Raw genomic sequence first — 27462 nt, 5'->3', positions numbered from 1 at the left:
TTTTGGTGTTCCGCTAATACGGCGGCTTTCAATTAGAGTAAGGCCCCACTCATACGGCGCTTGTTCAGCTTTTACAGCATTTTTCGGGCGTCTGGTGCCATTTTATTGATGGAGTTCTGCTTTTCGGCAGGGGTATGGAACGTAACCCGCCATATGAGTGGGGCCCTACTGTACTGTATGTATATTAGCACCAACTTTTGTCAGTAGAAAGAATCCCCAAATTAAATAATCAGTTCCCTCTTTCTTACTTCTTGCATTTCTAATGCTAAGGCAGAATGGCTTGTTTTGACTACAAAGTTTATTTTTCAGTAATGTGCTTCCTCTCTGTAAAGAACTTTCACATTCCAGCAAGGGAAAACAGTAACAAAGGTTTTGTCTTAGTCAAAACAGACCCCTCAGCAGCAATCTCTCCAGAATGAAGAGAGGTAGCTAAGGGTGGAAAGTACACAAGCACTTCAGTACGGGAATAAGAAGAGCCATGCCAGATCAGACCAGAAGTCCATCTTGCCCAGTATCCTGTTTTTCACACTTCAAGCAACCAGATGCCTCTGGGAAGCCCACAAGCAGGGCTTGAGGGCAACAGCCCACTCCTACTGTTGCTCGCCAACAACTGGTACTCAGAGGCCTACTGCCTCTGAACCTGAAGGTTCCAGATAGCAGCCATAACTAGTAGCCATTGATAGGCTTATTCACCTTGAAGGTACCATTCTCCTTTAAAGCCCTAATGGCCATCATCATGTCTTGCATTCAAAACGTTAACTACAGACTGTGAGAAGTACTTTCACAGCAGATAAAAGACCACTGCCACCTGTTTGTTTCTTATTTCCAATTTATAACCCACCCTTCTTCCCCAAAGGGAGCCCAGGGTGGCTCACAGTAATAAAGTTGCCTAAGAAGAATTTAAAAAAGCACTGGAACACACTGAAGACAGCAGACATGTTTCCTAAATGCAGATAAAGAGAGGGACTGCCTGAATTTGCTCAGGAGGGAATTCTATACCTGGGGTGCCGCCATCACGAATGCCCCGTCTCAGGTCCCCATTCCTCAAGCTACTCCTAGTGATGAAACTATGAGCAAGTGAAGGCACTATTTCAGTTATTCAGATTGAAAGTAATTTAGGGATTTGTCCATTAGTACTAACACCTTGACATGGGCCTAATGGTGAAATGATCTCTTGCTGCACTGTATAAATAACTGGGCAGTGGCATTCTGCACTAACTGAAGCTTCCAGAAAAACTTAAAGGGTATCTCCACACAGAGTGCACTGCAATAATCTAACCAGAAGGTTATTAGAGCATGGATCAGTGAGGCCAGACTCTCTTGGTCCAGGAATGGCCATAGCTGGCAAACCAACCAAAGCTGGGCATTAGCACTCCTCATCACTGAGGACACTTGTGCCTACAGTATAGCAAGGAATATCTCCTGCTCTCTCTGGGGGAATGTTACCTCAATTAGAACAGGCCAATTCCCAAACCTGAGCTTGACTGGCCCACAGGACCTCCATTTGCCAGAATTCCACTTCAGTTCATTGGCCCTCATCAAGCCCATCACTGCCTCCACACACTAGTTCAGCAACTGAACAGTCTCTCCCAATTCAGATGGAATGATGGGTATCATCCAGATGCTGACACCATGCTTTAAATCCCTGAATGACAGGTCCAAAAAGATTCATAAAGATGTTAAACAGCATGGAGAACAAGTTGAACTCCCTGAGGCACACCATAGCACAAACACCACGGGTCCCAAGTAATGGCCTGGTAGGTATGTGCTGAACCTCTAACAATACAGTGCTTCCAACCCCCAACTTTGTTCCAGGATGATACCGTGGTCAATGGTATTAAAAGCCGTGGAGAAATCAGGTATGAACAGGATAGCGCTCCACCCATCTTTCTCCCAAGAAAAATCATACATCAGGATGACAAAGGCTGTTTTGATACCATACTCAGGTTTGAAACAAACTGAAAAGGGTCTAGATAATCTGCTTCATCCAGTCACACCTGCAGTTGGCCAGCCATAAACCTCAACCATCATGACTCAAATGGGCTATTTGACAACTGATAGTTATCCAACACTTTTGGGTCCAGGGAGGGCCTCTTTAGGAAAGATTGCACAACAGCTTTCTTCAAAGTTTTACTTTAAAAAGTAAGAGGTAGTCATGTTTCCACAGAAGAAAAATGGCAAAATCAATTGGTTAGGGCAACATCTTTATTTAAGCCAATGAAAATATCACAAAACAGCATACAACCTTTCAATTTCTCCAAATTTCCACCAGGCTAGATGGTAAACAAAGCAATGGGGGAGGGGGAAGCAAAATGCTTTGGGTGACATTCAAACTATGGCGTCTGCAACTGGTCACAGTCTTAAAATGGAATGGAGAAGGTAGCAGACATTCAGATGAGGCTCTTCTAGGTGCTATGCAGGTATCAGGTTGCACAAAGCTCTGCTAGGAACAAGAAACATAATGGCTGACACCCCATCTCTGAAAATACAAGAGCTGCTTTCCAGGTCTATCTCCCTCCGTAGGCAAAATACTAATTGCATGAGTTCTCTTCCAATGGAAGAGGGACAAAAACCTTCTCTATCTACTTTCTCCACACCATTTATAATAGTTTTATGTTTATTTTAAAACAATTATAAACCACTTAACATTTTAAAAATTACCATGTGGCATACAAAATATAAGAACAGCAGCAGGTAAAACAGCATAAAACCAATATAAAACACAATAAATTCACACACAATAATCAACAATACACTTGGCTCACAGACTAATGTAGGAAAGCCTTAATAAAAATAAAAGTTTTTGTCGTGTGCCAAAAGCACATAAACCTCTATCATGTCTCCTTTCTTACCACTTTTTTTTCTAAACTGAAAAGCCCCAAATGCTTTAGTCTTGCTTATGGAGTGTAAAGACACTCCAACTCATTTCAGGCACGTTTTCCAGCTCAACAATTTATTTTTTGTGGTGGAACAACCAGAACTGTATACGGTAAAGTGTGGCTGCCCAACAGGTTTGTATAAGGGCATTACAACACAATCAGTTTTATTTTTAATCCCCTTCACACTAATCCCCAGCAAAAAAAATGACTTTTCCACGGCTGCCGCACACTCACTGGACATTTCACTAAGCTACGTATCAGTATATATGTGAAGTTAGGAATCCCCCCCGCCAAAATATGCATTACTTTACACTTACTGACACTGAGCCTCCTTTGTCATTTTGTTGCCCAATCACCCAAGTTGGGGAGGTCATTTTAGAGCTTTTTGCAGATTCTTTGTGTTTTCAGAATTCTGAATGGTGTCATTCCCAAACCTGGCACATAGCTCACTTCTAACTCCAGATCATTTATGAACAAGTCAAAAGGCACTGATCCACATACAGATCCTTGGAGGACCCAACCTCTTACTCCCCAATATTGTGAAAACTGACTCCTGTTTTCTGACTCCTGTCGGGAGCATCTTCTTCCTCCTCAGTGGCCACTCCAGGTCAGTGCATCTTTCATATCTCTAATAAAGCTGAGCAGGAAATAGTATGCTCAACAAAAGCTAGAGTGAAATGTGGAAAATGATGGTTATTCATTCAGCTAAGACCAAGCAAATCACCCAGCATGGGGGCTGCAGCTGCTTAGCATGTGAGATGGAAATACATGTTGAGGCAGCTGTTGGAAAATAAACCTTAAAGCATATGCCTGGCACTTTCAGGGTCCCCTGATCCTGACAGAACTGCCCGAGGAGCTGCTGGAGTTCATCATGTGCTGCGGCTTGCTGGGCGTTGCCAACGTGGGCCGCCTCACTTGCACCTGCCACTGCCTTGGGGAGGCCTGCCAGCCCCGCAGGAAGGTCTGCAAGAAGGTCTGGAGGGAGCAGTTCCGACTCGGGCCTGCCCAATGTCTTCGTCCCCCTCCGCCCAGTCTTCCTCTGCCCCAGCTTTTGCCACTGTCCCAGCCCTTGCTGGTCCTCATCACACCCTTCCCCGGGAAGGGGACTCACCGCACTAGCACATCCCCAAGGGAGCCTCACCCAAGAAGAGACGCCCGACGGAGCTCAGGACTGCGAGCAGCACCTGCCCAGCTACCTCTTTGCCACCCAGGAGCTCCACACCGTCCATTCCAGGGTGTGTGTGTGTTCGTGTTCACCACTTTGGGGGCCATTTGGCCAGAAGTGGTATATAAATAACAACAACAACTTCCTGTTATGTAACCAGTTACTAGTTTTAAAAGATGACCCATTCTCTTGTCCCATGACTACTAAGCATACTCAGAAGCCTTTGATGAAGGACATCATTCCATCTACATGCTTTTATACACTCTTAAAGAACTCCAGAAGTAAAGTAGGATCTTCCTCTGCAGAAGCCAGACGTATTATTCTATAGGCCTGATTATATTCTTTATAATGTTTAATGAAGGATGTTATGTGGAACGTTTCTATTCTGTCCTTCAGTTCCAAAATTTCCAGGGCAGAATATTATTGAATTTTTTTACAATAACAACGCTTTCTACCAGTTTACCCAGAATCAATATTAAGTTGATATGTAATTTCTTGGATCCTTTAAAACAAACAAAACATAGTATTATACTGGCCATTTTTTAATCCTCTGATATGGAGACCAATTTTTGTTAGGCCAGCAATTTTAAACTCTGATTGTTTCTGAACTCTGGTGAATACCATTCAGTGATCTATTAATTTTTAATTTGTTGACAGGCCTTAGAACTTCACCTCATCACTTCTGTTTGTCTCAGTTCTTCAGCCTTCCTCCCTGAAGCGAGTCATTTCAGGAACAGACATCTTCCTCGGTGAAGAGATTCACAAATAATTCATTCAGCTTTTTTACAATCACCCTATTCTCTTTTAACATATCTTATACTTCTTTGTCTTAATAGTCCAACCACCTCCCTGGCTGGTTTCCTGCTTCTATGTACACCCCAAACCAGGAAGCACCCAAATTACCCTGTAAGTGTAATTTACGTGAATGTAACACAATAAATGGAAGTACCTCCTACTCATTACATACAATTAACCTATGGAATATTACAAGAACTAGCTTAACAATACAAGTTGACTGAAAAAAGAAAATAATTATTCTTCATAAATGCATGTCAACCAACAACTACTAAGATAGGAGAGAACTAGAGAGGATGGATTCTGGCTATAATTGCTCTGTCACCCATGCTTTCCCCACAAGGCATCTGATAGTCACTGATGTTTTGCACCTGTATACACTTCATCTCCATGGAGGGAGACTTGAGACTGCATTTATTGATTATCTGGCAGTTCTATGGGTTTTTCTGGTTGTTTTATTTTACTGCTTGATTTTGTAATTCTTACACAGTTCTTCTATTGTACTGCTGTGTGTTAAAGACCATTAGGTGCTTCAAGAGTCCTGTGGACTAAGAACTGTGGAATATTTTCAGAAAATAAAGTGATAATGGCAGTGCAGGATGTAGTGTTAATCCAAAAGCCAGTAGTTTAAAAGGTTCATATATAGGAGGCACTGTTTTGCAGTGGTTCCGTTCCTTTCTCTCTGACAGGCATCAACAGGTAGCATTGGGGGATGAGGTTTCAGACCCTTGGCCCCTCACCTGTGGAGTGCCACAGGGTTCTATCCTCTCTCCCATGCTATTTAACATCTATATAAAACCGCTGGGAGCTATCATCAGGAGTTTTGGGCTGCGATGTCATCAATATGCTGATGACACGCAGCTCTATCTCTCTTTTAAATCTTCACCAGAGTTGGCTGTGGAGACCTTGTCCAAGTGCCTGGAATCCGTGAGTGGGTGGATGGGAAGGAACAGGCTGAAGCTCAATCCTGATAAGACCGAGGTGCTGCTTGTGGGTGACAGGGGAAGGTTGGGTATTGTTGACCTGCAGCTTAATGGGGTGAGTTTACCCCTGAAGGATCAGGTCCGCAGCCTCGGGGTGGTTCTTGATTCCAAGCTGTCCATGGAGGCTCAGATTTCGGCAGTGAGCCGGGCAGCTTGGTATCAACTACACCTCATACGGAGGCTGCAACCCTACCTCCCTATTCATCAGCTCCCACTGGTAGTACATGCCCTGGTCACCTCTCGATTAGACTACTGCAATGCGCTCTACATGGGGTTACCCTTGAAAACGGTCCGGAAACTACAATTGGTGCAGAATGCGGCGGCTCGTCTGCTTACAAACAGCCGCCGCCGTGATCACATCATGCCAGTATTATTTCATCTACATTGGCTTCCAATTGTTTTCCGGGCCCAATTCAAGGTGTTGGTGTTAACCTTTAAATCCCTATACGGTCTCGGCCCAGTTTACCTGAAGGAGCGCCTCCAGTACCACAAATTAAGCCGCCCGACCAGATCAGCCACGCAGGGCCTTCTCTCAGTCCCACCAACGAAAACAGCTAGGCTGGTGGGGACTAGAGAGAGGGCATTTTCAGTGGTGGCCCCCACTCTCTGGAACTCCCTCCCGTTCGATCTTCGCCATGCCCCTTCCCTGGATACATTTCGCCGAGCCTTAAAAACTTGGCTCTTTGGACAGGCCTTCGGGATTTCCGGGGTGGGCTAATTTTTCTGTGATTGCTTTATAATTATTCATTGATTGCCCTAAATGATTTTATACTGCTGCATTAGTGTTGACTGCATTGTATTCTATTTTGTATTATATTGTATTTTATTGAATTTTAATGTGTACGTCGCCTAGAGTGGCTCTGGCCAGATAGGCGACACAAAAATTAAATTTATTATTATTATTATTATTATATTTGGTGCATCAATATTTATAATAATCAATTGTAAGCTGGGAAATAATTTCATAAAGTAGTTGTTTCAATCTACCGTAACAGAAGGCACATAGTTATGATACCTACCAACCTTTTGAAAAATAATATGGAAAAATCAACTGCTGCTGCAGAAAGTGTAGCAGCATGCACAACTAAAGTAGAAAAGCTAACCATGCCCAGGACATCCAATATTAAAGGTAAAACTGAATGCCAAGAAATCCTCCCTACTTTCATTTTCCATGATTTCATCAAGTGCATGTATTGCTAAAAAGTATTCATTAGCATGCTGAAGATGCACCGATAAGTGAACTTCTAAAAAGTATTGCCTAAATTGGAAAGTCATTTAGCCATTGATATCTAATGACTGCTGTGCTGGAATATTTTACAGATTCAGTTCAAGAGAAAATTAGTAAAAAGCAAGCATTTCAGTAACTTAATTACAGCAGGAGCAGCTTTCATTCTCCAGATCAGAGGCATAAAACTGCTACTGCAGTGTCATCCCCAACCCCACACACTCTCATTCGTTCCGTCTCTCACACAGGCTCCAGAAAATGTTCATTGATCATGCAGCGCTTTATAATGCGTAGAAGGCCTTTATCTCCTGCACTGCCTCTTCTTTCAGCTCTGCATTATCGTAACTGAGAATTCTACTAGTCTGCATGCTGTATACAATTTTTTTTAACTAACTGACCACCCTGCTAAACTGTCAAATGAGTAAGAACCTGCAAGTCTACAGCAATTTCACAGCGCATATAAAGAAAGGCTATCACCTACTAAGCCAAGACACTACTATTCTTCTATCAACTTTAAAACGGCAGTCAAGACGTGGCCCCATATTTTATTTGGTAATTTATTTTCTGTTGCAGTTCTCTTAATTGAATCATTATCAATACTAACATTAAATAATTCACTTTCCTCTAAACTGAAATATAAAAGCATGTTTTCTACATGAATTAAGTATGTTAGAATCAGAATCTAACTTGATTATCTGCCAATTGCAGCCCCACCTTCTAATGAGTTAATCTAAAGGTCAAAGGCAGGCGTAACGTGAAATCCCAGGCTCCCCTTTCTCCTTCCTCTCACCCTCCCCCTGGTGCATATTCCACATCCACAATTTATAAACACTGAATTGGAATGTGCAATTCGCGACTGATCTAGCTGCACTGCAAGTTAATCTTAGCACATCACACACGTAACAAGGACTCTGTGACTTGCCTTAAAGCACAGCTTCACCAATAAGGGACTTTTTAATTATTGGTTCTAGCTTACACTCTGCAGTATGCAAAAAAGCAAATCCTACCTCAAGAATGTCTTCTAAAACATATGCTTCCATTTCAGCCGCTGTCTCCACCATGTTTTATCAAATTGCCATGATTCTTACTGCACTATGATTAGATCACTGCCAGTAGGAACACTCCTCTGTGTCAGCAAGGGAACAGGAAATGGAATGTTCTATTATACCCCTCAAGCAGCTTTACTGCTGGCAAACCGGGGATCTACCAACAGAGCAGGGGTGATTCACTGGATATATTTTTAAAGACACAGCTGCTCTTTTCTGAAACCACACGAAACAAACCTCAGTAGATTTAACATATTTTACAATATACTTTCTGAATGTGTGTTCCAATTTGAAATATACATCCAGCCCCTTTTAAAAAAATCCTAGATTAGATTTTTCTTATTTAACTGCAATTCACCTGAACCAAAGCTTTGAACACTCTACACTGTCCTGCAAAACTTCATCAGATGAACCACAGAATACTGTACACTGAATGAATCTGTGCTTAGTAAAATATATGTGCCAAATTTCCAGTACGCTGCTCACACTTTACATCAAGTGATAGAACTACTTGAGTCTCTAGATTACTAACATTCACTTGTTTACATGGGCTAACCCCCATCTTTTGGCAGGTTTCTCTTCCTAAGTTTCTTTGATGCCTAACACAAGCTGATCAATGCAGAGCTCTTCAACAATCAGAACTATAGAATAATACAAGCACTGCCTTTCCTCAACAGACTTAACTAATCTCAGATCTTTGTAGACTACAGTGGAAAAGTTTAAAATTCCGTGCCCGGGCAAAGCATTATTCTATAGTATGACAATGGAAGACTCCATTACAACACCTAGTAATAGGGGCATATGAAGAGAAAGTACGGCCACTTGGATTGTACAAGGGGCTAAAGAACAAATATATTTCCTCACAGTTCTATTTAAGAGGCATCTGGGCAAACTACTGCCATTTCAGAATGCATGTGCGATACGAGTACAACAACAATATTTATATGAAGTACACGTGAAAACTGTTTTCTTCTTTTCCTTTCAAGTGTTATGTTTTACCACAGCTTGAGTAAGAGTTTGTACAATATTGAGATACTTCTGATTAATGCTGCGTAGCATCTGGCCTCCTGGAAATGTGCCCTAAGTCATGTGAAATGTTTTATTAGGCAAAAAGCATTCTTACACTGTTTGAATTACCCAACATGAACAATTTGAACCTGCTTTCCTTTTTCTTGATCCAGAGATGAAAAAGATACCCGATTTCCTACAGCCTCCTTTCTAGCAACATAAAACCATAAGGCTTGCTTTCTGGCAGAGACCTCATCCCACTCTGAGAATACAAGAGGGGGAAAAGAACAATTGGAAACACACACAAAACTAAGCAATGGAAGGCTCTGCTCTCCCTAAGAACTCTTACTAAGTGCAAAAAGAAGAGGTCTCCTCAAGAGGACCCCATCTCACTGTCTCTCCAATGAGGTTTGGTTTGTAATATTACAGGTTTCAGATTTCAGGTATAATGGAAAGAACAAAAAAATCAAGAATGCATAAACGTACAGCTGAAATGGAAACTTAATTTCTTGACTAAGAAATAGTATATAAAGACTTTGACCCACAATCCTCCTCTCTCCAGACCATAATAAAATAAAACAATTTTAAAAAATGCAAGCACCCTGGATATTCAGACTTATTTTTTCTACATGTTACCAATCTGTATGTCCAGGATATTTACATACATACATACACACATGTACCAGTAATTCCACTGTCTAATCTTAGCAGACATTTCAGAAAATAAAGCAACCTTAAAGGAAGTCTTACTATTCTGCCATCATTTATAACATAATTTCTGAATCAGGAAAACCCATTTTTATACATTTTGAAAAGAGAGAAAAAGACACAAGATGATAGGGATTTGTACCATGTCTGCCCTAAGAGTATGAAGAAGCCTTGTCTTCTGACTCAGACTTAGCATAAATAAGTAGTTAGTTACCAGTATCATGCAGGAAGATCCCATTCTGAGAGCTGTAATGTGGGCATTCCTTCTAGACCTAGGAAACAATCCTATGCACGCTTGTTTGGGAGTAAGCATTCATTCCCAAGCTTAAAATCTGAAGCCGATACACCCTGGACATATAGCTGTCTTATTTCTAGCCACAGTTCTACCTGTTCAAAAGTAAAGGACAGGAAAGAAACAGGAAAAGATGAGTATGGGGGGTGGGAGAGACAAGAGATGAGAAACAATAATCTGTAGCCTTATTTCTAAGGCTCCATAAAATCATTCTATGCCCATAAGAATAAGGAAATAGAATAATCAAATTCATAGTGATTTCCATAGTGTTTGATTTTCTGGATTTTAAGTAGGTTGTACACCTAAAAACATGTATGAATTACTTGTAATTCACTTCTGCGACCCTTATCTTCTGGAAACAATTTAAAGGGCACATATTGGCCAAGAAAAATAATAACATCAATGAGGGTTTAAAGAGTAGTTAGCTGCCCAAATTTGCAAATTAGAACTGACATGATAGTTGCAACATTATTTCAAGCATTCTTCTGTCCAATATTTACATGTACAGGAGAACATGATCAATTTTTGCAGAGAAGGGGGAGAAATACATTTGCCCCAGTGAAAGAGGTGCAATTCTAATAAGCATTTGACTGGATTCTACAGAATATTATGAAGTTGTATGTAATGTCACTACCACTCAAAGAGCTACTGAAAATAATGAATATACTAACTTGGGTCCATTAACTTCAATAGGTCTACTCTGAGTAAAATTTAGTTGGATACAACCCATTATTTCTATTTATAGGCCATTTTGACTTCTCGGTCCCCAAGCAGCTCAAAACAGGAAGGAGACTGAGACATCACATCTAGGGGTTATGTTATTTATTTATGACTAAACTGGTACAATGTTGTGAGATAGGCACTTCAGCTCAAAGCATGAACTCTTTCTTCCTCAGCTTCTGCCCATGATTGTTAGCAACTAATGCTTCACAACTTCCAGAGAGGGTCCTAATTTAAACCAAGTCAAAACAAGTATCCACATTTCCAAGTATAGTCAACCCTAGCTGGCAGGACCTCGAGTCTCAGGTAGAAAGCCTTCCAAGCCCTGCTTCCCAAAGCAGAAATGCTATGGGTCTCAGATGCTCAAGGCACGTGCTCTGTTTATGAGTTACTTATTACTTGTTTTTACATGTCAGACTTCCAAACTTATCAGTAGCATAATGCAGCCTTGCCCTTACACCTGGGGCAAGCAGCAATTGCATCAGGCAAGCACCATGTTGTTAACTACACAAATCTTCCCTTCTTGCCCCTAAAAGAAATAAAAAACAATACCAGTGGTTTACCCATGTGAAATAGGTGTGTATACCACCTTGTACTTAACACAGGGCAGTGCTAAGGCTGCTGCATATACAAACTGAAATAGGAAACAGCTCAGTAGCAGCATTCTCCTTGCTACCTTCGCCATCACAAGTGACTCCTCACATGAGAGTGATGAGAGGAGTCCCAGTCTTCTACCTTAGCTTAGGGCTAAAGAGGGTAAGTGCAACATGCTTGCACTTGTACTGAACCTGGAAGCACAGCTCGATTACAAGGAAGGTCCTTGCCCGAGACTGGCAGCTTTGGCGGTGGAGGCACTCAAAGTGCCTGCCCATCCAGTGTCAATACAAGCTTCAGTCTTTTCTTCCAGCTTTACAGATGAAGGCTGGGGCTGGCAACTTTGGCACTGAGCATGCTCAGATTGCCTGTCTGCTTAACACCAAAATAACAAACTTTCTTAAGTTTGGAGCTGTTGGAAGCTGGGGATCATTCTACAGCTGCACTGAACTTCAACAATTGTGGGGATGATGCCCTTTTGTTCCCCCTCCAGCTCCAAACTTGAAGCTGAGGAGAGGGCTCTCCCTGACACTGTTCAGAGGTGCAGTGTGAAATTAAAGACAATGGGAAGGGCAGGGTCCTGATATCCACAAGTTTTGACAACAACAAGCCCATCCAAGATTTATGGAACCCTGTGTGAGTGTTCTAATTAGCTACCACCATCAGGGTGTGCACACAGCTCTGTCTCCTTCTGCCTTAATGTCTACTAGCTCTTTTAAGACAGAGCTGTAGGAGGGGAGAGATCTGCCCTTGGGTTCAATCTCTCTTGCATTTTTTTAAAAAAAGGACAATACGAATAAGCACAAGGATCCATCTGCATTTTCACTGCCCCAGGGTTGTGAAGTACCAACAATGGCAGCTCATAGCTTACCATGCTTTGCTAAGCTTTGTGTGCCTAAGGTCCTAGGTTCAACCCCAACATCTACAGGTAAGACTGGAGGAGACCCCAATCTAAAATCCTGGAAAGCTGCTGCAGATAATACTGAGCTAGATGGACCAATGATCTGACGTAATCTAAGGGAGTTTTCTATGTTCATCAATAAATGCAAGGCTGGTATACTAAAAAGGTTTACATAGCATGCAATGGGAAAGAAAGAAAGAAAGAAAGAAAGAAAGAAAGAAAGAAAGAAAGAAAGAAAGAAAGAAAGAAAGAAAGAAAGAAAGAAAGAAAGAAAGAAAGAAAGAAAGAAAGAAAGAAAGAAAGAAAGAAAGAAAGAAAGAAAGAAAGAAAGGACTCCCTCACTTCTTGGTTTGAGCAAACCATATTTGGTCTCCAACACAGAAGTGGAAACCATTAAACTGGCTTCCAATTCTACATTGGAGGCCAACTGTGATTTGTAAAAACATGTAAATGGCAAACTATAATTTACCCAAACTGGAAAGCAAGGGAAGGAATCTGAGAGTGCAAACCTGAGACACAGCCCTGAAGAACGAACCATTTCATTTCTTTAGGTGCAGAAAAATGAGGTTTTGTGGCATGTGTATTGTACAAAATGGCTCTAAGCAGAATAGGCCAAGTAGCACATATAAACCCAGCAAATCTTACAGCCTTATGCAAAAAAGATGCAACAGACATCATACCAGATTGGAACAGATGCAGGCAGAACAAGACAGCATGATGTAACCAGTGGGCCTCAGGCACCACCTTGCAAGACCAAACAAGCCAGCCTGCATGGACACAAAGACATAAAGGAGCCATTAGTTAATGAGCCCTATCTACCCTTGCTACATTCTCATAGTATGTCTAAAAGTGCAGAGCTCTTATGGCAGAAGCAGCCTACATAGCGCCAGAACAAAGCAAGGAAAAACCAAAAGAACAGAATGGAGTGGCTGCCTTTTATATCATAGAAAGGTATAGAAACACTATATTTTTATATCCCTATGTCTCCTCTTGTACAACCAATACATATACTGCACAAACAAGTGGACTCTATCGACTCTAGCCCAAATCCATATTTCTAAGAATGATACTGATACCATGAACTCAAAGGCTATAGCAGGCTATAAAGGCACCAGGATGGGAAAAGCTGACCTATAGTATCAGGTCTCTGCTCATGTTCAATGAAGAAGGGGGAAGGGGAAGAAGGAGAAGGAAAGAGCTGCACATAATACAGGCTCATTTCAAATTTAAATTATTTGACTATTTCTCAGTATCTTTTATGGCTCATGAGATAAAGCTATTCCTACTTTATCTGGCAATCCCCACAAAATTAAAATATGGACTGTTATGAATAACACTATAAATTAGTGGGCATTTCATCTACTGTATTATTTCTGTAACACTGTTAGCATCCTGGTCCTTAGTAATCCTAAATTTCATCCTCACCAGCATATTATATGGATGTGGCAGGGTTGAAACACTAGTCAAGTGTTCTACAAAGTCAAGAATAACCTTCATTTCTTACTGCATTCTGGGACCATCCAAAAGCAATAAAGGGAGTGAGGGCCCCTTGTTCCCCAGCTCTGAAGAAATCAGGACAACACATGTTCACATCTATTTTTTTTAGGAGCAAGCTCCTGTCCTACAACTGCCTAGAGGGCTTTTCAGCTATCCCTTCCCAATTAAGTTTCTCCTACTGGCCATGTGCTGTAATCACTGACATCTCTGAACAGGGATAATAATAATAAATAATAAAATAAAATTTTATTTGTGAGTCGCCTATCTGGCCGAATAAACGGCCACTCTAGGCGACGTATAATATCATAATAAAATACAATATAACCAGAAATATAGTAATTAAAATTAAACAGCACTAAACAACATTAAAAACTGACCTATCCCCGGAGATCCTATAGGCCTGCCTGAATAGCCAGGTCTTTAAGGCCCGGCGGAAACCTGTCAGGGAGGGACACATTTGAGTTCAAGAGGAAGCATAAAACACACAATCTGTCACCACACTGGCACAGACCACATGGAGTCAGTGCTAAGAGTGGCTGACAGTTCAGCCAGATAAGCGACTAATAAGTCGAATAAATAAATAACACCAGGTGCACTACACTGGCTGTGATGAAGTGCCTACAGGTGATCTGGCATGGTGTTCTTTAAAGCTTCTAAGAGAGACTGGAGTTTTCTAAAAGACAACGGGTTAGACCCAGATTTAGTTGAACCACTGAAAGAAATGGATCAAGTTAGCTAGTCATAATTTAACACAAACTGCATTAATTCCATTAACTTAACTGAAATTAAGTTCAATTAATTTAACCTGGATCCAAGCCGATAGTTTTTATAATTAGCATGACTATCTTTGTTCATTGCTACGGTTCTAAAAAAAGGTAATACTTTAAATACTTGAATAATATTTGGTCTATTAACTGACCAAGATTTGGGGTTTTTTGACAGATCATATACCAATTGTATTTTGGGGTAGGATCAGAAGCAGCTCACCAGGTAAGACTGAGATGCTATGCTAGGTTCCCAGGTGGTGGGTTGCTGCTGCTTAATGTGAGGGAAATGGGGAGGGACAAGACAGCAGGGAGGTTGATACAGTGCAAATACATCAGCAAAACCAATACAGCCTTCGTGCCAGTGGGTTCGCACCACACCAACCTCCCTGCCCCAATAGTGATCAACCTGGTGGGAAGCTAACATAGCAGCTGTGACCCACCCGGCAAGCCACTTCTGCCAATGATTACAACCCAACACCAATCAAGCCCAAGGCATGTCCAAAATTCTAGACAATTAACAGTATAACCACCCATTTACTAATTTCCCTCTAAAAAGTACAGTCCTAATAGTTAAATATTAACAGCTTCATAGGCTCCTTTCTCAACCATCATCAGCTATGACATTAGGGTATAGGTGAGGGAGAGAGCTGGGACTGCTGAAAGATCAGCAGCTTTGGGCTTCTCTTCTCCTTGAAAACTTTCTGTACCAGCTGGTCATTATAAGTTCTCTAAATGAAGAAACAGTGCTCGAGTTTACTTATTTTCTCCCTCTCTATCCCTTTTCCTTTTTGTATCATGACTTTTTAGACTGCAAGCCTGAAGGCAGAGACTGTTATCAATGGCATTTATAAGCTGCTCTTTTTTTGGCTGCATCTTGGGAAAACAATACTTTAAATAAAATTATTAATTGTAAGCTTTTCATTAAGTTCCTTAAGTTGGCTGTCACCAACAGTTCCACTTCTGGCATTCTGAAGGATATAAGCTTTGAGATGCCAGAATCAATTAACTTAAAAATCAATTAATAGCTATTACAGACTGCAGGGTTCTCCTGGGTATATATTTTTGGGGGGGGGGGGGATCTAGCAGAGTTTTTTTTGTTCAGGTCACCCAGCCATAGCAAGAGCTAGGTGAGCACATTACTGAAACAAACTAATTAAAAAGCTCAGCAGCGACGTTTGAGCATGTGCTTCCAATAACATGATAGAGAGAACGCTCAAGTCTGTCATTCATTCTAACCTTCTATTGTTTACTTATTATGTGCAAAAGAAAACTAGGCATTTGCTGGCTGAAGGGGGTGTTCCTGGCAACCCAAAGTTCACTGGTGAAAGAAAGTTTTTAACTGTATTTTAACATATTATTAATTTTAATTGTGTTTTGGATTTTTTAAAGAATTTATTATTGATTTTTAGTAAAACAGAAAAAAAGAAATGCAGAGAAATAACAATCCTCCCACCAGGATGAATGCTATTGTCAAAACCGTATCTATGATATCAAAAGTATCCTGCCATAGCTTCCCATGAGTAGCTGCAGCCCTATATCTATAGGCCAAGCAACAGTGTAATAAGGGATTTATAGTTAAGATCTTGTGCTCTGTCATCATAAATTGACAGTAAACTATTCTCGGGTCCCAATTTATAGTTTGGTCTCTCATAAGCTCAACTAAAAAACTTTGTCCCCAAAACTTTGTCCACTACGTATGGTGCAGAAATCTATGTCCGCCAGTTTCTCCAACAAGAAGAACAATTGTATCAGTAACCCTACTCAATAACACAGGGTGCATGCATCACTGCTGAAGGATTTTCAAAGCATTATCATGGATCCTGGCTAATGTAGAGCAGAAGGGAGCTTTATCTATTTAATCCTAACAGGCAACATCTATTTGCAGTTCCAAATCATGCTCCCAGCGAACCTTAACAGCAGTCAAAGTTGTAGTACAGTGTTGCATCAAGATGAAATAAATTCTAGACCAAATGCCTTTGTCTGAGGCATCCATAGCATAAATCAGATTTATGGGTCAGGTAGCCTCCACCAAAACGTGCAATTGAGTTATAAAATGTAAACCCTGATGAATATTATATCCAGGTATCATATCCTGGTATGCAGGGTACTTGCAAGTCTTAGTTGCAGTGATTTGGAATGTTTTTAACTACTTTTTAGTATGCTTTTATTTTTCTTGTTAAATTGTTTCGTTTATGCTTTGCTGCTTTGGGCTCCTTCAGGAGGAAGGGCAGCATATAAATAAAAATAAATAATAGAACTACATTGAAGTCCATGTAGATACCAAAACCAGTAGCCCCACATATCTTCCTCTTCTGCCCCCCCCATTATGTTTAAAGCAAGGTGTATCATGGGACTTCATCTCCTGGCCCACTTCATTTGCTACTGCTAGTGGTGGATGCAAAAAACTTGTTCTAGTGATTACCTAGGACCATCGGATGTCAGCTAATCTAGTCTCGCAAATTGTTTGGCAATGATAGTCGGCCCTTCTCCTTGTCCTCACCCTTTTCTTTCTCTGCACCTACTACTACAGTACCCTAGCCGTGCAATGCCCTGCTACTCCCCCCTCCCCGGCAACACTATGGTGGCTACATATTATCTACTCAGATATTTTAAGGATCTAGGTGCTCTTTCATCATGTCCTTTCAGTGTAAATCCCTACTAAAAGGCAGAACAGAATAGTTTAACTATAGCAGGCACAATTCAATAGGCACAGACTGCTTAGGTTGGCAAATGAAACCTTTGCTGTAGGATTTAAGGAAAGGCTTCCATTTTAAGATTGGGAATTGAATGAAGTGGACTAAGGTATTCACCACAAATCTTCATGTATAATTTTAAACAATGAGAAAACAGTACAGCAAAGGATTGGCAGAAACCTGGCACCTACCCGTACACTGCGCTCAACATCGAAGGCCCTCCTCCGGGTGCCTACTCAGAGAGACGCCCGGAAGGCGACTACAAGAAAGAGGGCCTTCTCGGTGGTAGCCCCCGAATTATGGAACACCCTTCCTGATGAGGTTCGCCTGGCGCCTACATTACTATCCTTTCGGCGCCAGGTGAAAACCTTCCTCTTTGTCCAGGCATTTTAATATTTGTAATATTTTAATATTTTTTGTATCTGTTAATAGTTTATATTGTATCTAATGTTTTAACAGACAGTCATACGACCCACCTTTTATAATTGGATGATTAGCTGGTTTTTTAGCTGCTTTTTAAATTGTTTGTAAGTGTTTATTTTTTATGTACACCGATTGCTATGGGCGGTATAAAAGTTCAATCAAATAAATAAATAAATAAATTTTGATATGCTAGCTTTCCTCCACTATTTTAGCTAAATGCTTTATTTACATGTTTGCTTTGAGAACAAAACCCAAATTTGTAACCATTCAGGCATAGAAAGCAGTTTTATACATGGTTTCCGTATTTCCATAAAAGACCGACAAAGCCAAGTTATCAGCCATCATTTTTGACCCAAGAGTCATATTTTTCTTTTACTTTCATTTTGACTGGCTTGAGTACCAATATGGGATTCAACACCAGTTGTGAAATTATTAATGCTGACCCTACAGATCTGGTTCAGTAATCTCAAGGTCAGCACAGAACTCGGGTAAGATTCCCATTTGCTCTCCTATTTCTCCTGCTCCAAAACAATGGCATATATAGACTTTATTGAGCACATAAATTTTATTCATTACTTCCATCAGAGCAGTCTTACATCTCTCTTATTAGAACTCCCTAAAGACACTACCAAGGACAGAGTTGGGGAAAGAGAAGAAACTAATTTCAGTGCTACAAAACACAACTTTCTAAGCATTTTCTTCAGAGACAATGATGCCAGGAGCATCATATATACTAATAGTAATCTCAGGTCATCTAATACCTTTGCCTATCTGGCCAAAATGGTACCACCATGGTACTAGAAAGATATATCACATGGTTGGGGGAAAGTGAGATTTCCAGAAGCATGCACAGATGAGATAGGATAAAACAGACAGTTTTGAAAGCAACAAACAGAACTTTACTCAAGCTTGCTCTGGATCCGTATAAGGATTCCGTTAATCACCTAAAAATATATGAACTTAATTGTGATTAACAAAACAGAGGTTTTTATTGTATTACCAAAACGTTTTGGCTTCCGCCTTCATCAGCTGCTAACATACAAATGCTGTTACCAAGGTGGCAATTATAGAGCTTGGAGGATGGAATGCTCAGAGGGGTTTCATTTGCAGAAGCTAAGTAACGTTTGTACTGTCCTCCAGGTTCAGGCCATGTGGTGCCATTGTGTCCAGAGAGTATATCCAAAAGTTCTCCCTTTTAGTCAGTGCTGCTGGATCTGTTGGCATCTCTATGGCTGTTATAGAAAGGTCCAACAGGCTGTGACCCTCAGTGTTGAAATGTTTTGCAACTGGTTGCTCCACTTTTTTTGTTAAGATTGCCGATTTGTGGTTTCTGAAGCATGTGCGTAGGTCGGTCGTCGTCTTTCCTACATATTGGATATGACATCCTGGTCTTTTGCATTCAATGACATAAATTATATTGCAGGACCTGCATTTTGCCAGCCTCCTAATTTGCACAGACTGTTTGTGAGAGCTGTGCTTAAGCCACCTATCACCAATCCTGGGTCTCATCCTTGTCACTTCAAATGCTGTATCACCTGTGTGTACCTCAGGAAGACAGCTAATTTCACAAGCACTAGGACAGGCAGGACATATTACATCAAACAGAACATCACCTGCGGATTATGTGTATACATGGGGGGGGGGATAAAAGAGCAATTCCTCCAAATGAGGACCACGTATGCTCAATCTCCATAGAATGCTGACAACAAGGTGAATTGAATAAACCAAAGCGACTTATTTACTAAGCTTGTATCCCTTCCCCCCCTTCTCTCCTGTCTTTTCAGCTGTCTGCGTGTGCGCGGTGAGGGGGGAAGCATCACCCCCTCCTCTTCTGAAGTTTCCGATTCCAGGATGGGGGATAGGGGAGGGGCTGATGGTAAACTGCCTCCCCGCTTTTCGGCTGTGAGCAGCCCTCCCTCTTTCCCCTCTTGCTCTGAGCCTGAAAGAGGGGGAGGCGTGAGAATGTCCAGGGAGGGCTCAGGCTCCTCATTGCTAAGCGACCTTATCACTGGCAGTTCCTCTGTTTCGTCTTCGCTCCAAAGGGGGGAAGTTCCTCCCCCTTCCCTCTGCCATCCATCCGAATACTCTTCTCCCAACTCTCCGGGATCCAGCTCCCCGGGATTGGGACCCCAGCTCTGCCTTCCGACACCATCCCCCCTCCCAGGCTGTGCCCCCCTCCCCTTGTCTGGCTTGGGACGGTGGGGAAAACGTTGATGGAAAAGTTTTACCAATTTTGGAGCATGCACATCAGCTGCATCTTCCCATGATCTGTCAGCCACCCCATAGCCTTTCCAGTGAATCAAGTACTGCAGCTTGTGGCGTCTGATCCTGGAATCTAAGATCTCCTCAACTTCAAACTCAAGCTGCTCATTTACCAGGAGTGGAGCTCCGGGAGGTTCCTCCGGCCGTAACTCACTGGGAGGGGCGGCTTTCGTTAAGAGGGATCGATGGAACACAGGATGTATTTTAAACGTGTCAGGCAGCTTCAGTCGGTACGCCACGGGATTGATTTGAGTTTCTATTTCGAAAGGACCCACCCTCTTGTCTTGTAATTTTCTACATTTGCCCGGCATCTGGAGGAAGCGGGTGGACAGCCATACCTGGTCTCCCGGTTGAAGGGGGAGCCCTCCTTCCTGTGCAGGTCAGCAACTCGCTTGTACTCCGTTTTGGCTTCGTTTAACTGCTGTTTCAGTGTCTGTTGCGCCGCTTGCAATTCCTTAAGGAAGTTCTCAGCTGCCGGTACCAGCATTCCTTCTGAGCTGCTTGGAAAGACTTTAGGATGGAATCCATAATTAGCGAAGAACGGGGTTTGTTGAGTGCTGGAGTGCAGAGAATTGTTGTAGGCGAACTCTGCAAAATGCAAATATGATACCCAGTCAGTCTGTTGATAGGACACATAACTTCGTAAATATCTTTCCAAAACGGCGTTCAAGCGTTCCGTCTGCCCAACTTTCTGGGGGTGATGGGCGGAGGAGAGTTTTAATTCCGTCTGCAACTGTTTCCACATGGCTCTCCAAAATTTGGCTGTGAACTGAGTTCCTCGGTCTGAGACTACGCTGTTTGGCAATCCATGCAGCCGGTAGACTTCTTTGATGAATAACTTGGCCGTTTCTTTAGCCTCTAAGGCCCCTGCACAAGGAAGAAAGTGTGCCATTTTGGTAAGTAGACCCACCACTACTAAGATGGCTGTCATTCCTTGGGACTTGGGTAGATCAGTTATAAAATCCATGGACAGGTCCTTCCAGGGTTTGTGTGGGACAGGCAACGGTTGTAACAGTCCTGCTGGTGTCCCTGTTTGTGTTTTTGTCCGCAGACAGACAGAGCAGAACTTTACATAACTCTCAATATCCCGACGCATTTTAGGCCACAAGAAGTCCTTGGCCACGTTCTGAATGGTCTTGTAAATCCCAAAGTGTCCCGCTGTGATGGAATCATGACACTGGCGTAGGATTCTGAGCCTTAATTCCCCTTCTGGCACATATCTGGCGGTTTTGAACCATAACAGTCCATTTCTCCAGTGAAAGGTTACTTCTGAGTCTTGACCTTGTCCCGTCTCCTGCTGATATTTTAGCATGTCTGCATCTTCTTGTTGTGCCTTTTTGAGTTCCTCTTCCCATGAAGGCTGGCATACTCCCAACGTTAATTTCTCTGGCGGGATTACGTACTGAGGCTGGTCCTCGGATTCACTTTCTTTGTATTGTGGCTGTCTGGATAAGGCATCCGCTCTCTGGTTTTTGGCTTGGGCATGGTAAGTAATCTGGAAGTTAAACCTAGTGAAGAACTGGGACCATCTTATCTGTCTCTGGTTCAGCTTTCTGGCGGTTTGGAGGTTTTCAAGATTCTTGTGGTCGGAGCGCACTTCAATTTGATGAGAGGTCCCCTCTAGGTATTGTCTCCAGTTTTCAAAAGAGTCATTGATGGCCAGCAGCTCCTTCTCCCAAACTGTGTAGTTCTTCTCTGCAGGCTTTAACTTCCGAGAGAAGTACGCACAGGGGTGCAGCTCCTTCCCTTCTTGGTCTAATTGTAGCAGGACCCCCTCGATGGCAAAATCTGAAGCATCTGCTTCCACTACGAAAGGGCGGTTCGGATCAGCAAAGCGCAGAATGGGCTCAGTAGCAAACCTTCTCTTCAGCTCCTCAAAGGCCTCGGTGGCGTTCTCTGTCCATTGAAACTTCTTCTTCCCCCTTAAACAGTCAGTCAGAGGAGCTGTTAATTTGGAAAACCCTGGAATGAACTTTCTGTAATAATTGGCAAACCCCAAAAACCGTTGTACATCCTTTTTGGTGACAGGTTGGCCCCAGTCCAATATGCAGCTTACTTTCCCTGGGTCCATCTCCACGCCTTCCGCTGAGATTCGATATCCAAGGAAGTCTAGAGACTTGAGGTCAAATCCACATTTCTCTAATTTAGCATACAGGTGATTGTCTCTCAGTCTCTTCAACACCGTCTTCACATGCTGGTCGTGGTCTTCCTGGTTCTTTGAGAACACCAGGATATCATCTAAGTAACAGATTACATACGTGTCCAACAAGTCTCTAAACACGTCGTTCATGAATTTTTGAAAAATTCCTGGACTTCCACAAAGCCCGAATGGCATGACCAGGTATTCATACTGTCCGTAAGCGGTCAAGAATCCTGTTTTCCATTCATCTCCCTCCTTCATTCTGATCAGATTGTACGCTCCTCTCAAATCCAACTTCGTGAAGATTTTTGCAGAGCGCAGTCGGTCCAGCAACTCTGAGATCAGGGGCAGCGGGTAGCTGTTGGCGATGGTGATCTGGTTCAATGCACGATAGTCGTTATAGGGTCTGAGTCCCCCCCCCTTCTTTTTCACAAACAATAGTGGCGCTCCAGCAGGGGATTGTGAGGGGCGTATGAATCCTCGCCTCAGGTTTTTATCCAGGAATTCCTTCAGGGCCTCCCTCTCATTCTCTGTGAGAGAGTAGATTCTTCCTGATGGGATGCTGGCTCCTGGCACTAGGTCAATCGCACAGTCGTAAGGGCGGTGGGGGGGTAAAGTCTCTGCCTCTTTTTCATCAAACACATCTTTGAATTCTTCATACTTTAGCGGCAGGGTCACTTGCTCGATCTCTTGCACTGCCCCCGCTAAGGTGTTCTTGATTCCTTCAGGTTGACAGTTCTCCTGGCAATACTGTGAGGTGAACCACACCACCGCCTCCTTCCAACTTATTGTGGGTTCATGCTTTGCTAGCCAGGGCATTCCCAGAATCACCTCAAAGTTCGAGAGATCTGACACGTATAGCGAAATGAACTCTTCGTGCCCAGGGATTTGAAGTTTCACTTCCTCCGTGGCTTGTGTCACCCCTCCTGACTTCAGGGGTCTCCCATCGATAGTCTTCACAGCTAGGGGAGCGTCCAGTTTCCACTGGGAAATTCCATGACGCTTGACTAACTTTGCATCAATAAAATTTGTGGAGGCTCCACTGTCAATTAAGGCAGTGGAATTAAACACTACTCCTCTGGAAGTTGTAATCCGAATAGGCAAGACCAACACCCCCTTTGAGGGAGGTTGGATCGTTGGGGGGCCTTTATACAACGCTGCCCCCAGTCCACCGGCCTGCACGTGGACTGGGTGTTCTAGTTTCCCGACGGCTCGGCTTTCCCCCCTTTCAGTCCACAGTCTCTGGCCACATGGCCCGGCTTTGAACAATAAAAGCATAAACGTTCCCGGCGTCGTCTTTCCTTTTCTTCTTCCGACAGTCTTGGCCTAGCCCCTCCCTGTCCCTCAGTTGCATTACCTGCCATCCCTGCAGTGGGAAGGGTCTTGTTGCGGGATGCCGAGGCTGAGTATCTCGGGACCTCCTGCTTCCTTTCCAGGTGCCTTCCTTCCATCCGGTGATCTATCTGTAGGCATAGCCGGATGAGCCCTGGTAGGTCAGCGGGGGGGGAGGTCCTGGCCAACTCATCCAGGATTTCAGCATTTAATCCACTCCGGTACATAAACATCAGGGCGGCGTCATTGTAACCAGTTTCCTGGGACAGAATTTTAAAAGCGTTAGTGTACTCGGAAACAGTCCCTTTAGCTTGCTTCAGAGCGCCTAGTTGCCGCGCTACTGTTTCAGCCCTTTGCGGGTCTTGAAACATCTTGGTCATCTCCTGTATAAATCCTCTGTACCTTCCTAAGACAGTATCCTTTCTCACGAGATACGGAGTCACCCATTTTGCAGCTTCTCCCTCCAGGAGGCTAATCACGAAAGCTACTTTAGCCCCATCGCCTGGAAATTCCGTGTGCCTGACATCCAGATATAACTCACATTGAGCCACGAAGGTTGCCAACTGATCACTTTGTCCCGCGTATTTTGGGGGCAATCCAATGGGAACCTTTACTACGGCAGCTGGAGGGGCTGTTCGCATCTGGTCTATCGTGGCCTTCAAGGTTTGATTATCCGTCTTCAGCGCCTTGACTGCTGCTAGCAGGGCTTGAACATCCATCTGCAAATCAGCTACCTTAGTCCTCAAGAGTTCCACTTCTTCCGTCTCAGAAGTGGGGTTCGTCCCCCCCCGCTGCTCCCTTTGACATCTTGTCCCAGTCAAGTGAAGAGAGCGTTGAGGGTGATTTAGGTGGCTCTGTCAAGCTGTCAGGCCCAGGATGTGACTGAGGAACCAGACCAACGGCTGTAGTTAATTCGTGTTTTATTAGGGTAATGTCCAAAGAAAGACTGCGTTTTCTCATGAAGCAATACAGGGATACAGGTCCTGCGGCATTGGGAGAAAGTTGACAAGAGCAAGGGACTTCTTCCCGCCTGTTCTTTAAGAAGGGGCCAAACGGGCGCGCAATCTTTCGCTCCTCCTTAACTGCCCCTCAGGTACTGCCCGCCTTCCCTCCCTTCTCTCCTGTCTTTTCAGCTGTCTGCGTGTGCGCGGTGAGGGGGGAAGCATCACCCCCTCCTCATCTGAAGTTTCCGATTCCAGGATGGGGGATAGGGGAGGGGCTGATGGTAAACTGCCTCCCCGCTTTTCGGCTGTGAGCAGCCCTCCCTCTTTCCCCTCTTGCTCTGAGCCTGAAAGAGGGGGAGGCATGAGAATGTCCAGGGAGGGCTCAGGCTCCCCGTTGCTAAGCAACCTTATCACTGGCAGTTCCTCTGTTTCGTCTTCGCTCCAAAGGGGGGAAGTTCCTCCCCCTTCCCTCTGCCATCCATCCGAATACTCTTCTCCCAACTCTCCGGGATCCAGCTCCCCGGGATTGGGACCCCAGCTCTGCCTTTCGACACCATGCTGCCTGAGGCTGATGGGAGTTGTAGTTTAAAAAAGTAACGTTTCCAAGCTCTGCGATCAATCTCAGTCTTCTTACAGTCAATGACCAGCATAGAAAACATTCAGAAACAGAATAAAACCATAAAATTGAAGAGAAGAGAATGACATGTTATAAAACAGAATAAGATATAGATATTTGCACTGAAATATTACAGAAATTTTGTTCATATCACAAACTCCCGAAGGGAAGATTATCAGATGGCTAAAATTAATTCTTGGCGGATTTTACAGGCCGCAACACAGAATTTAGCTACACTGAGAAAAGTAGCTGCATTTGATAGGAGAAAAGTAGAGAGGCATAAAATGCATCCGATCATCGTGGCAGAGGTTTAATAGAAGAGGTTTAATATTTTTTTGTGTAAATCATGATAATAAAGACAATACAGAAGAACATGAGTCACCCATTCAACCTCTCTGGAGTCACAGGGAGCTTGCATTCATAGTAAGGGATTTTTTTATATCTTTACTCCATGACTGATGAAGGCAAAATATTTAGGTGTGCCAGTGTGAGGGCTCTGCAATGCTTTTGGACCCAGAGCGTTTAAAGGTAGTTTGCTAGTTTGTTGAGCTGGACTGCCCTATTAGAGTATAACTGAAAGCTGAGCCTAGACCATGTTGGTGTGCCGTATCTGCAATTCACTGTCTAAGAGTCACTCTGACAGTTGCATATCCCAAATGAATAAGATGATCCAAAGAGAATCTGTATAGCTGATGCTTTAAAGATAGAATTTGTTTCCGTATTGACTGGAAGTCCTCTTGTACAATTAAAGGGGCTACACCATTTTGGGGGGAAAAGATTACCTTCAGCCAGAGATTGAAACCGGCAAGCCAAATCCTCGATTCAACCTTCTGAAGTCCAGCCACTAGCAGCAAGGTGGCATTTGGGACACATCAAGGTACTTGTAGAATAGCCCTAAAATTTTTGGACTGGACTGCTTCCAAAGGAGAAAAGCTGGGCTAGGGGCCAAGTTGTGTGCCGTACAGAAGCTGGGTGAGTGATTTGGCATCAAACAGCTTAACTGTACTCCTCTGATGTGAAAAAAGTTTAATATGGCAGAAGAACTCCTCTGAACTGTCTGGGCAGCATATTCTGCATGTGCCTTCCAACTACCATTTGCTTGGAAGACAACACTTAGATATTTAAAAGATTTCATCTGTTCTATCTTGTGGACATTTATAGACCATCTATATGACCATGGTCTTTTAGCAAAAACCATAATCTCATCAACAACTGCCCTGTCCATCTTGCCACAAGAGAGCATAGGGTATGGTGCAATTCAGCACCCAATCACAGCACACCACTACTAATATACAAACCACACAGAGGCAAGGAACAACTCAAATAAGGTGCACGGCATGGGTTTTAGCTTCCTAGCCTCATCTTCAGAGTTCACGAGAGGGAAATTTGGCAATGTGAAATTATAAGGGAAGGTTACTATGCACAAAACAGTGGGTCTCCAGAACACACAGCGCTAACAACTCCTCCCCCTAGAACCCAACAGTATACCCTGCCTCAGGACTCCAGACACATACCCAATATCAAACTGTACTCCAACAACTGAGAGTACCAAGATAGGTAAGCAAGGGAAAGGAAAACAACACATTACAAAATATAACTGCTGTGAAGATCTGGTCTTCCTCACCGTCCTTGCTATACCTGAACATCGTATTGCTCTAACACTCTTCCCTCACCATCAGCAAGAAGCATGGTTTCCTGCCCACAGGGGAGACACTCAAGTCTGCATGCAGGTAAGCTCCCTATTAGAAAGGCCAAGAACTTCATCCAACCATTGCCATTTCTGGCCACACTTTGCTCAGATGCCTGGAGCAGAATATGCTATCAACACACATACGGTTACACTGCAAATACCACAGGGAAAAGAGCTGAGTATACTCACAATCACTGCAGTCTCCTGGCTGAGTGCTCAGTTGACGCCACTGCCTTTTCTCTCATTCTTTACAAATACAGTACCACCTGTGTTTCCCCTTGTTCTCCCACAGCTACATGATTCATCCAACATCCTGCTCTATGCAAGCTAGTAGGGAGACCCACTTCATTACCAAGAGCTGTGACCAGGATTCTCCTAGCTGCTTCTCCACAGGATTTATTAACTTATTTCTTCAGGGCAGATGTCTGCATCCATGAAAGCTCCATTATAATTATGCAATGTATGAAGGTGTTCCTACCAGGGAGTTTGTGCTATAAGGGAAACTACACCTGCTACTGTCCAAAGCACAGAGATATTGCTAGGGTGACTGGTTGACAATCCTACGCATATTTCTCTCCCTTTCAGAATTTATTTCATTCTGGATACTGATCAATAAAAGCTATGTCTTTACCACAAGTGTTCTTACTTTGTTGCTAGGGTGTGGGAGATAAAGATTCTTTTGTGCAATCTCACTTCAGCTGGTTTATTCATTTATTTCCCACGCTTCCTTCCAGCAGGAGCCCAGGGATGGTTTCAGAATGGGATGCAGGGATGGCAACCTA

At 43.1% G+C, this 27462-nt stretch overlaps 1 protein-coding gene across 6 annotated transcripts in view; it reads right to left on the bottom strand.

The window, feature by feature from the left end:
• Positions 1-27462, bottom strand: part of ANKRD17 (ankyrin repeat domain 17) — a 145853-nt gene that overhangs the window by 99154 nt on the left and 19237 nt on the right. Inside the window, exon 1 of one of the 6 annotated variants that reach the window (XM_061589852.1) lies at positions 8055-8165. The exons of the other annotated variants lie outside the window; for them this stretch is intronic. Within the exon in view, the coding sequence (XP_061445836.1) occupies positions 8055-8108 (54 nt within the window). The 5' untranslated portion in view covers positions 8109-8165. Of the gene's footprint in view, positions 1-8054; positions 8166-27462 lie in introns of those variants that run through there. 6 annotated transcript variants of the gene reach the window in all.

Source organism: Rhineura floridana, chromosome 11 (genome assembly GCF_030035675.1).
Source record: "Rhineura floridana isolate rRhiFlo1 chromosome 11, rRhiFlo1.hap2, whole genome shotgun sequence".
Classification (NCBI taxonomy): Eukaryota; Metazoa; Chordata; class Lepidosauria; order Squamata; family Rhineuridae; genus Rhineura; species Rhineura floridana.
Note: the sequence above shows the minus strand (reverse complement) of the source record. Positions and strands in the feature narration are given on the sequence as shown.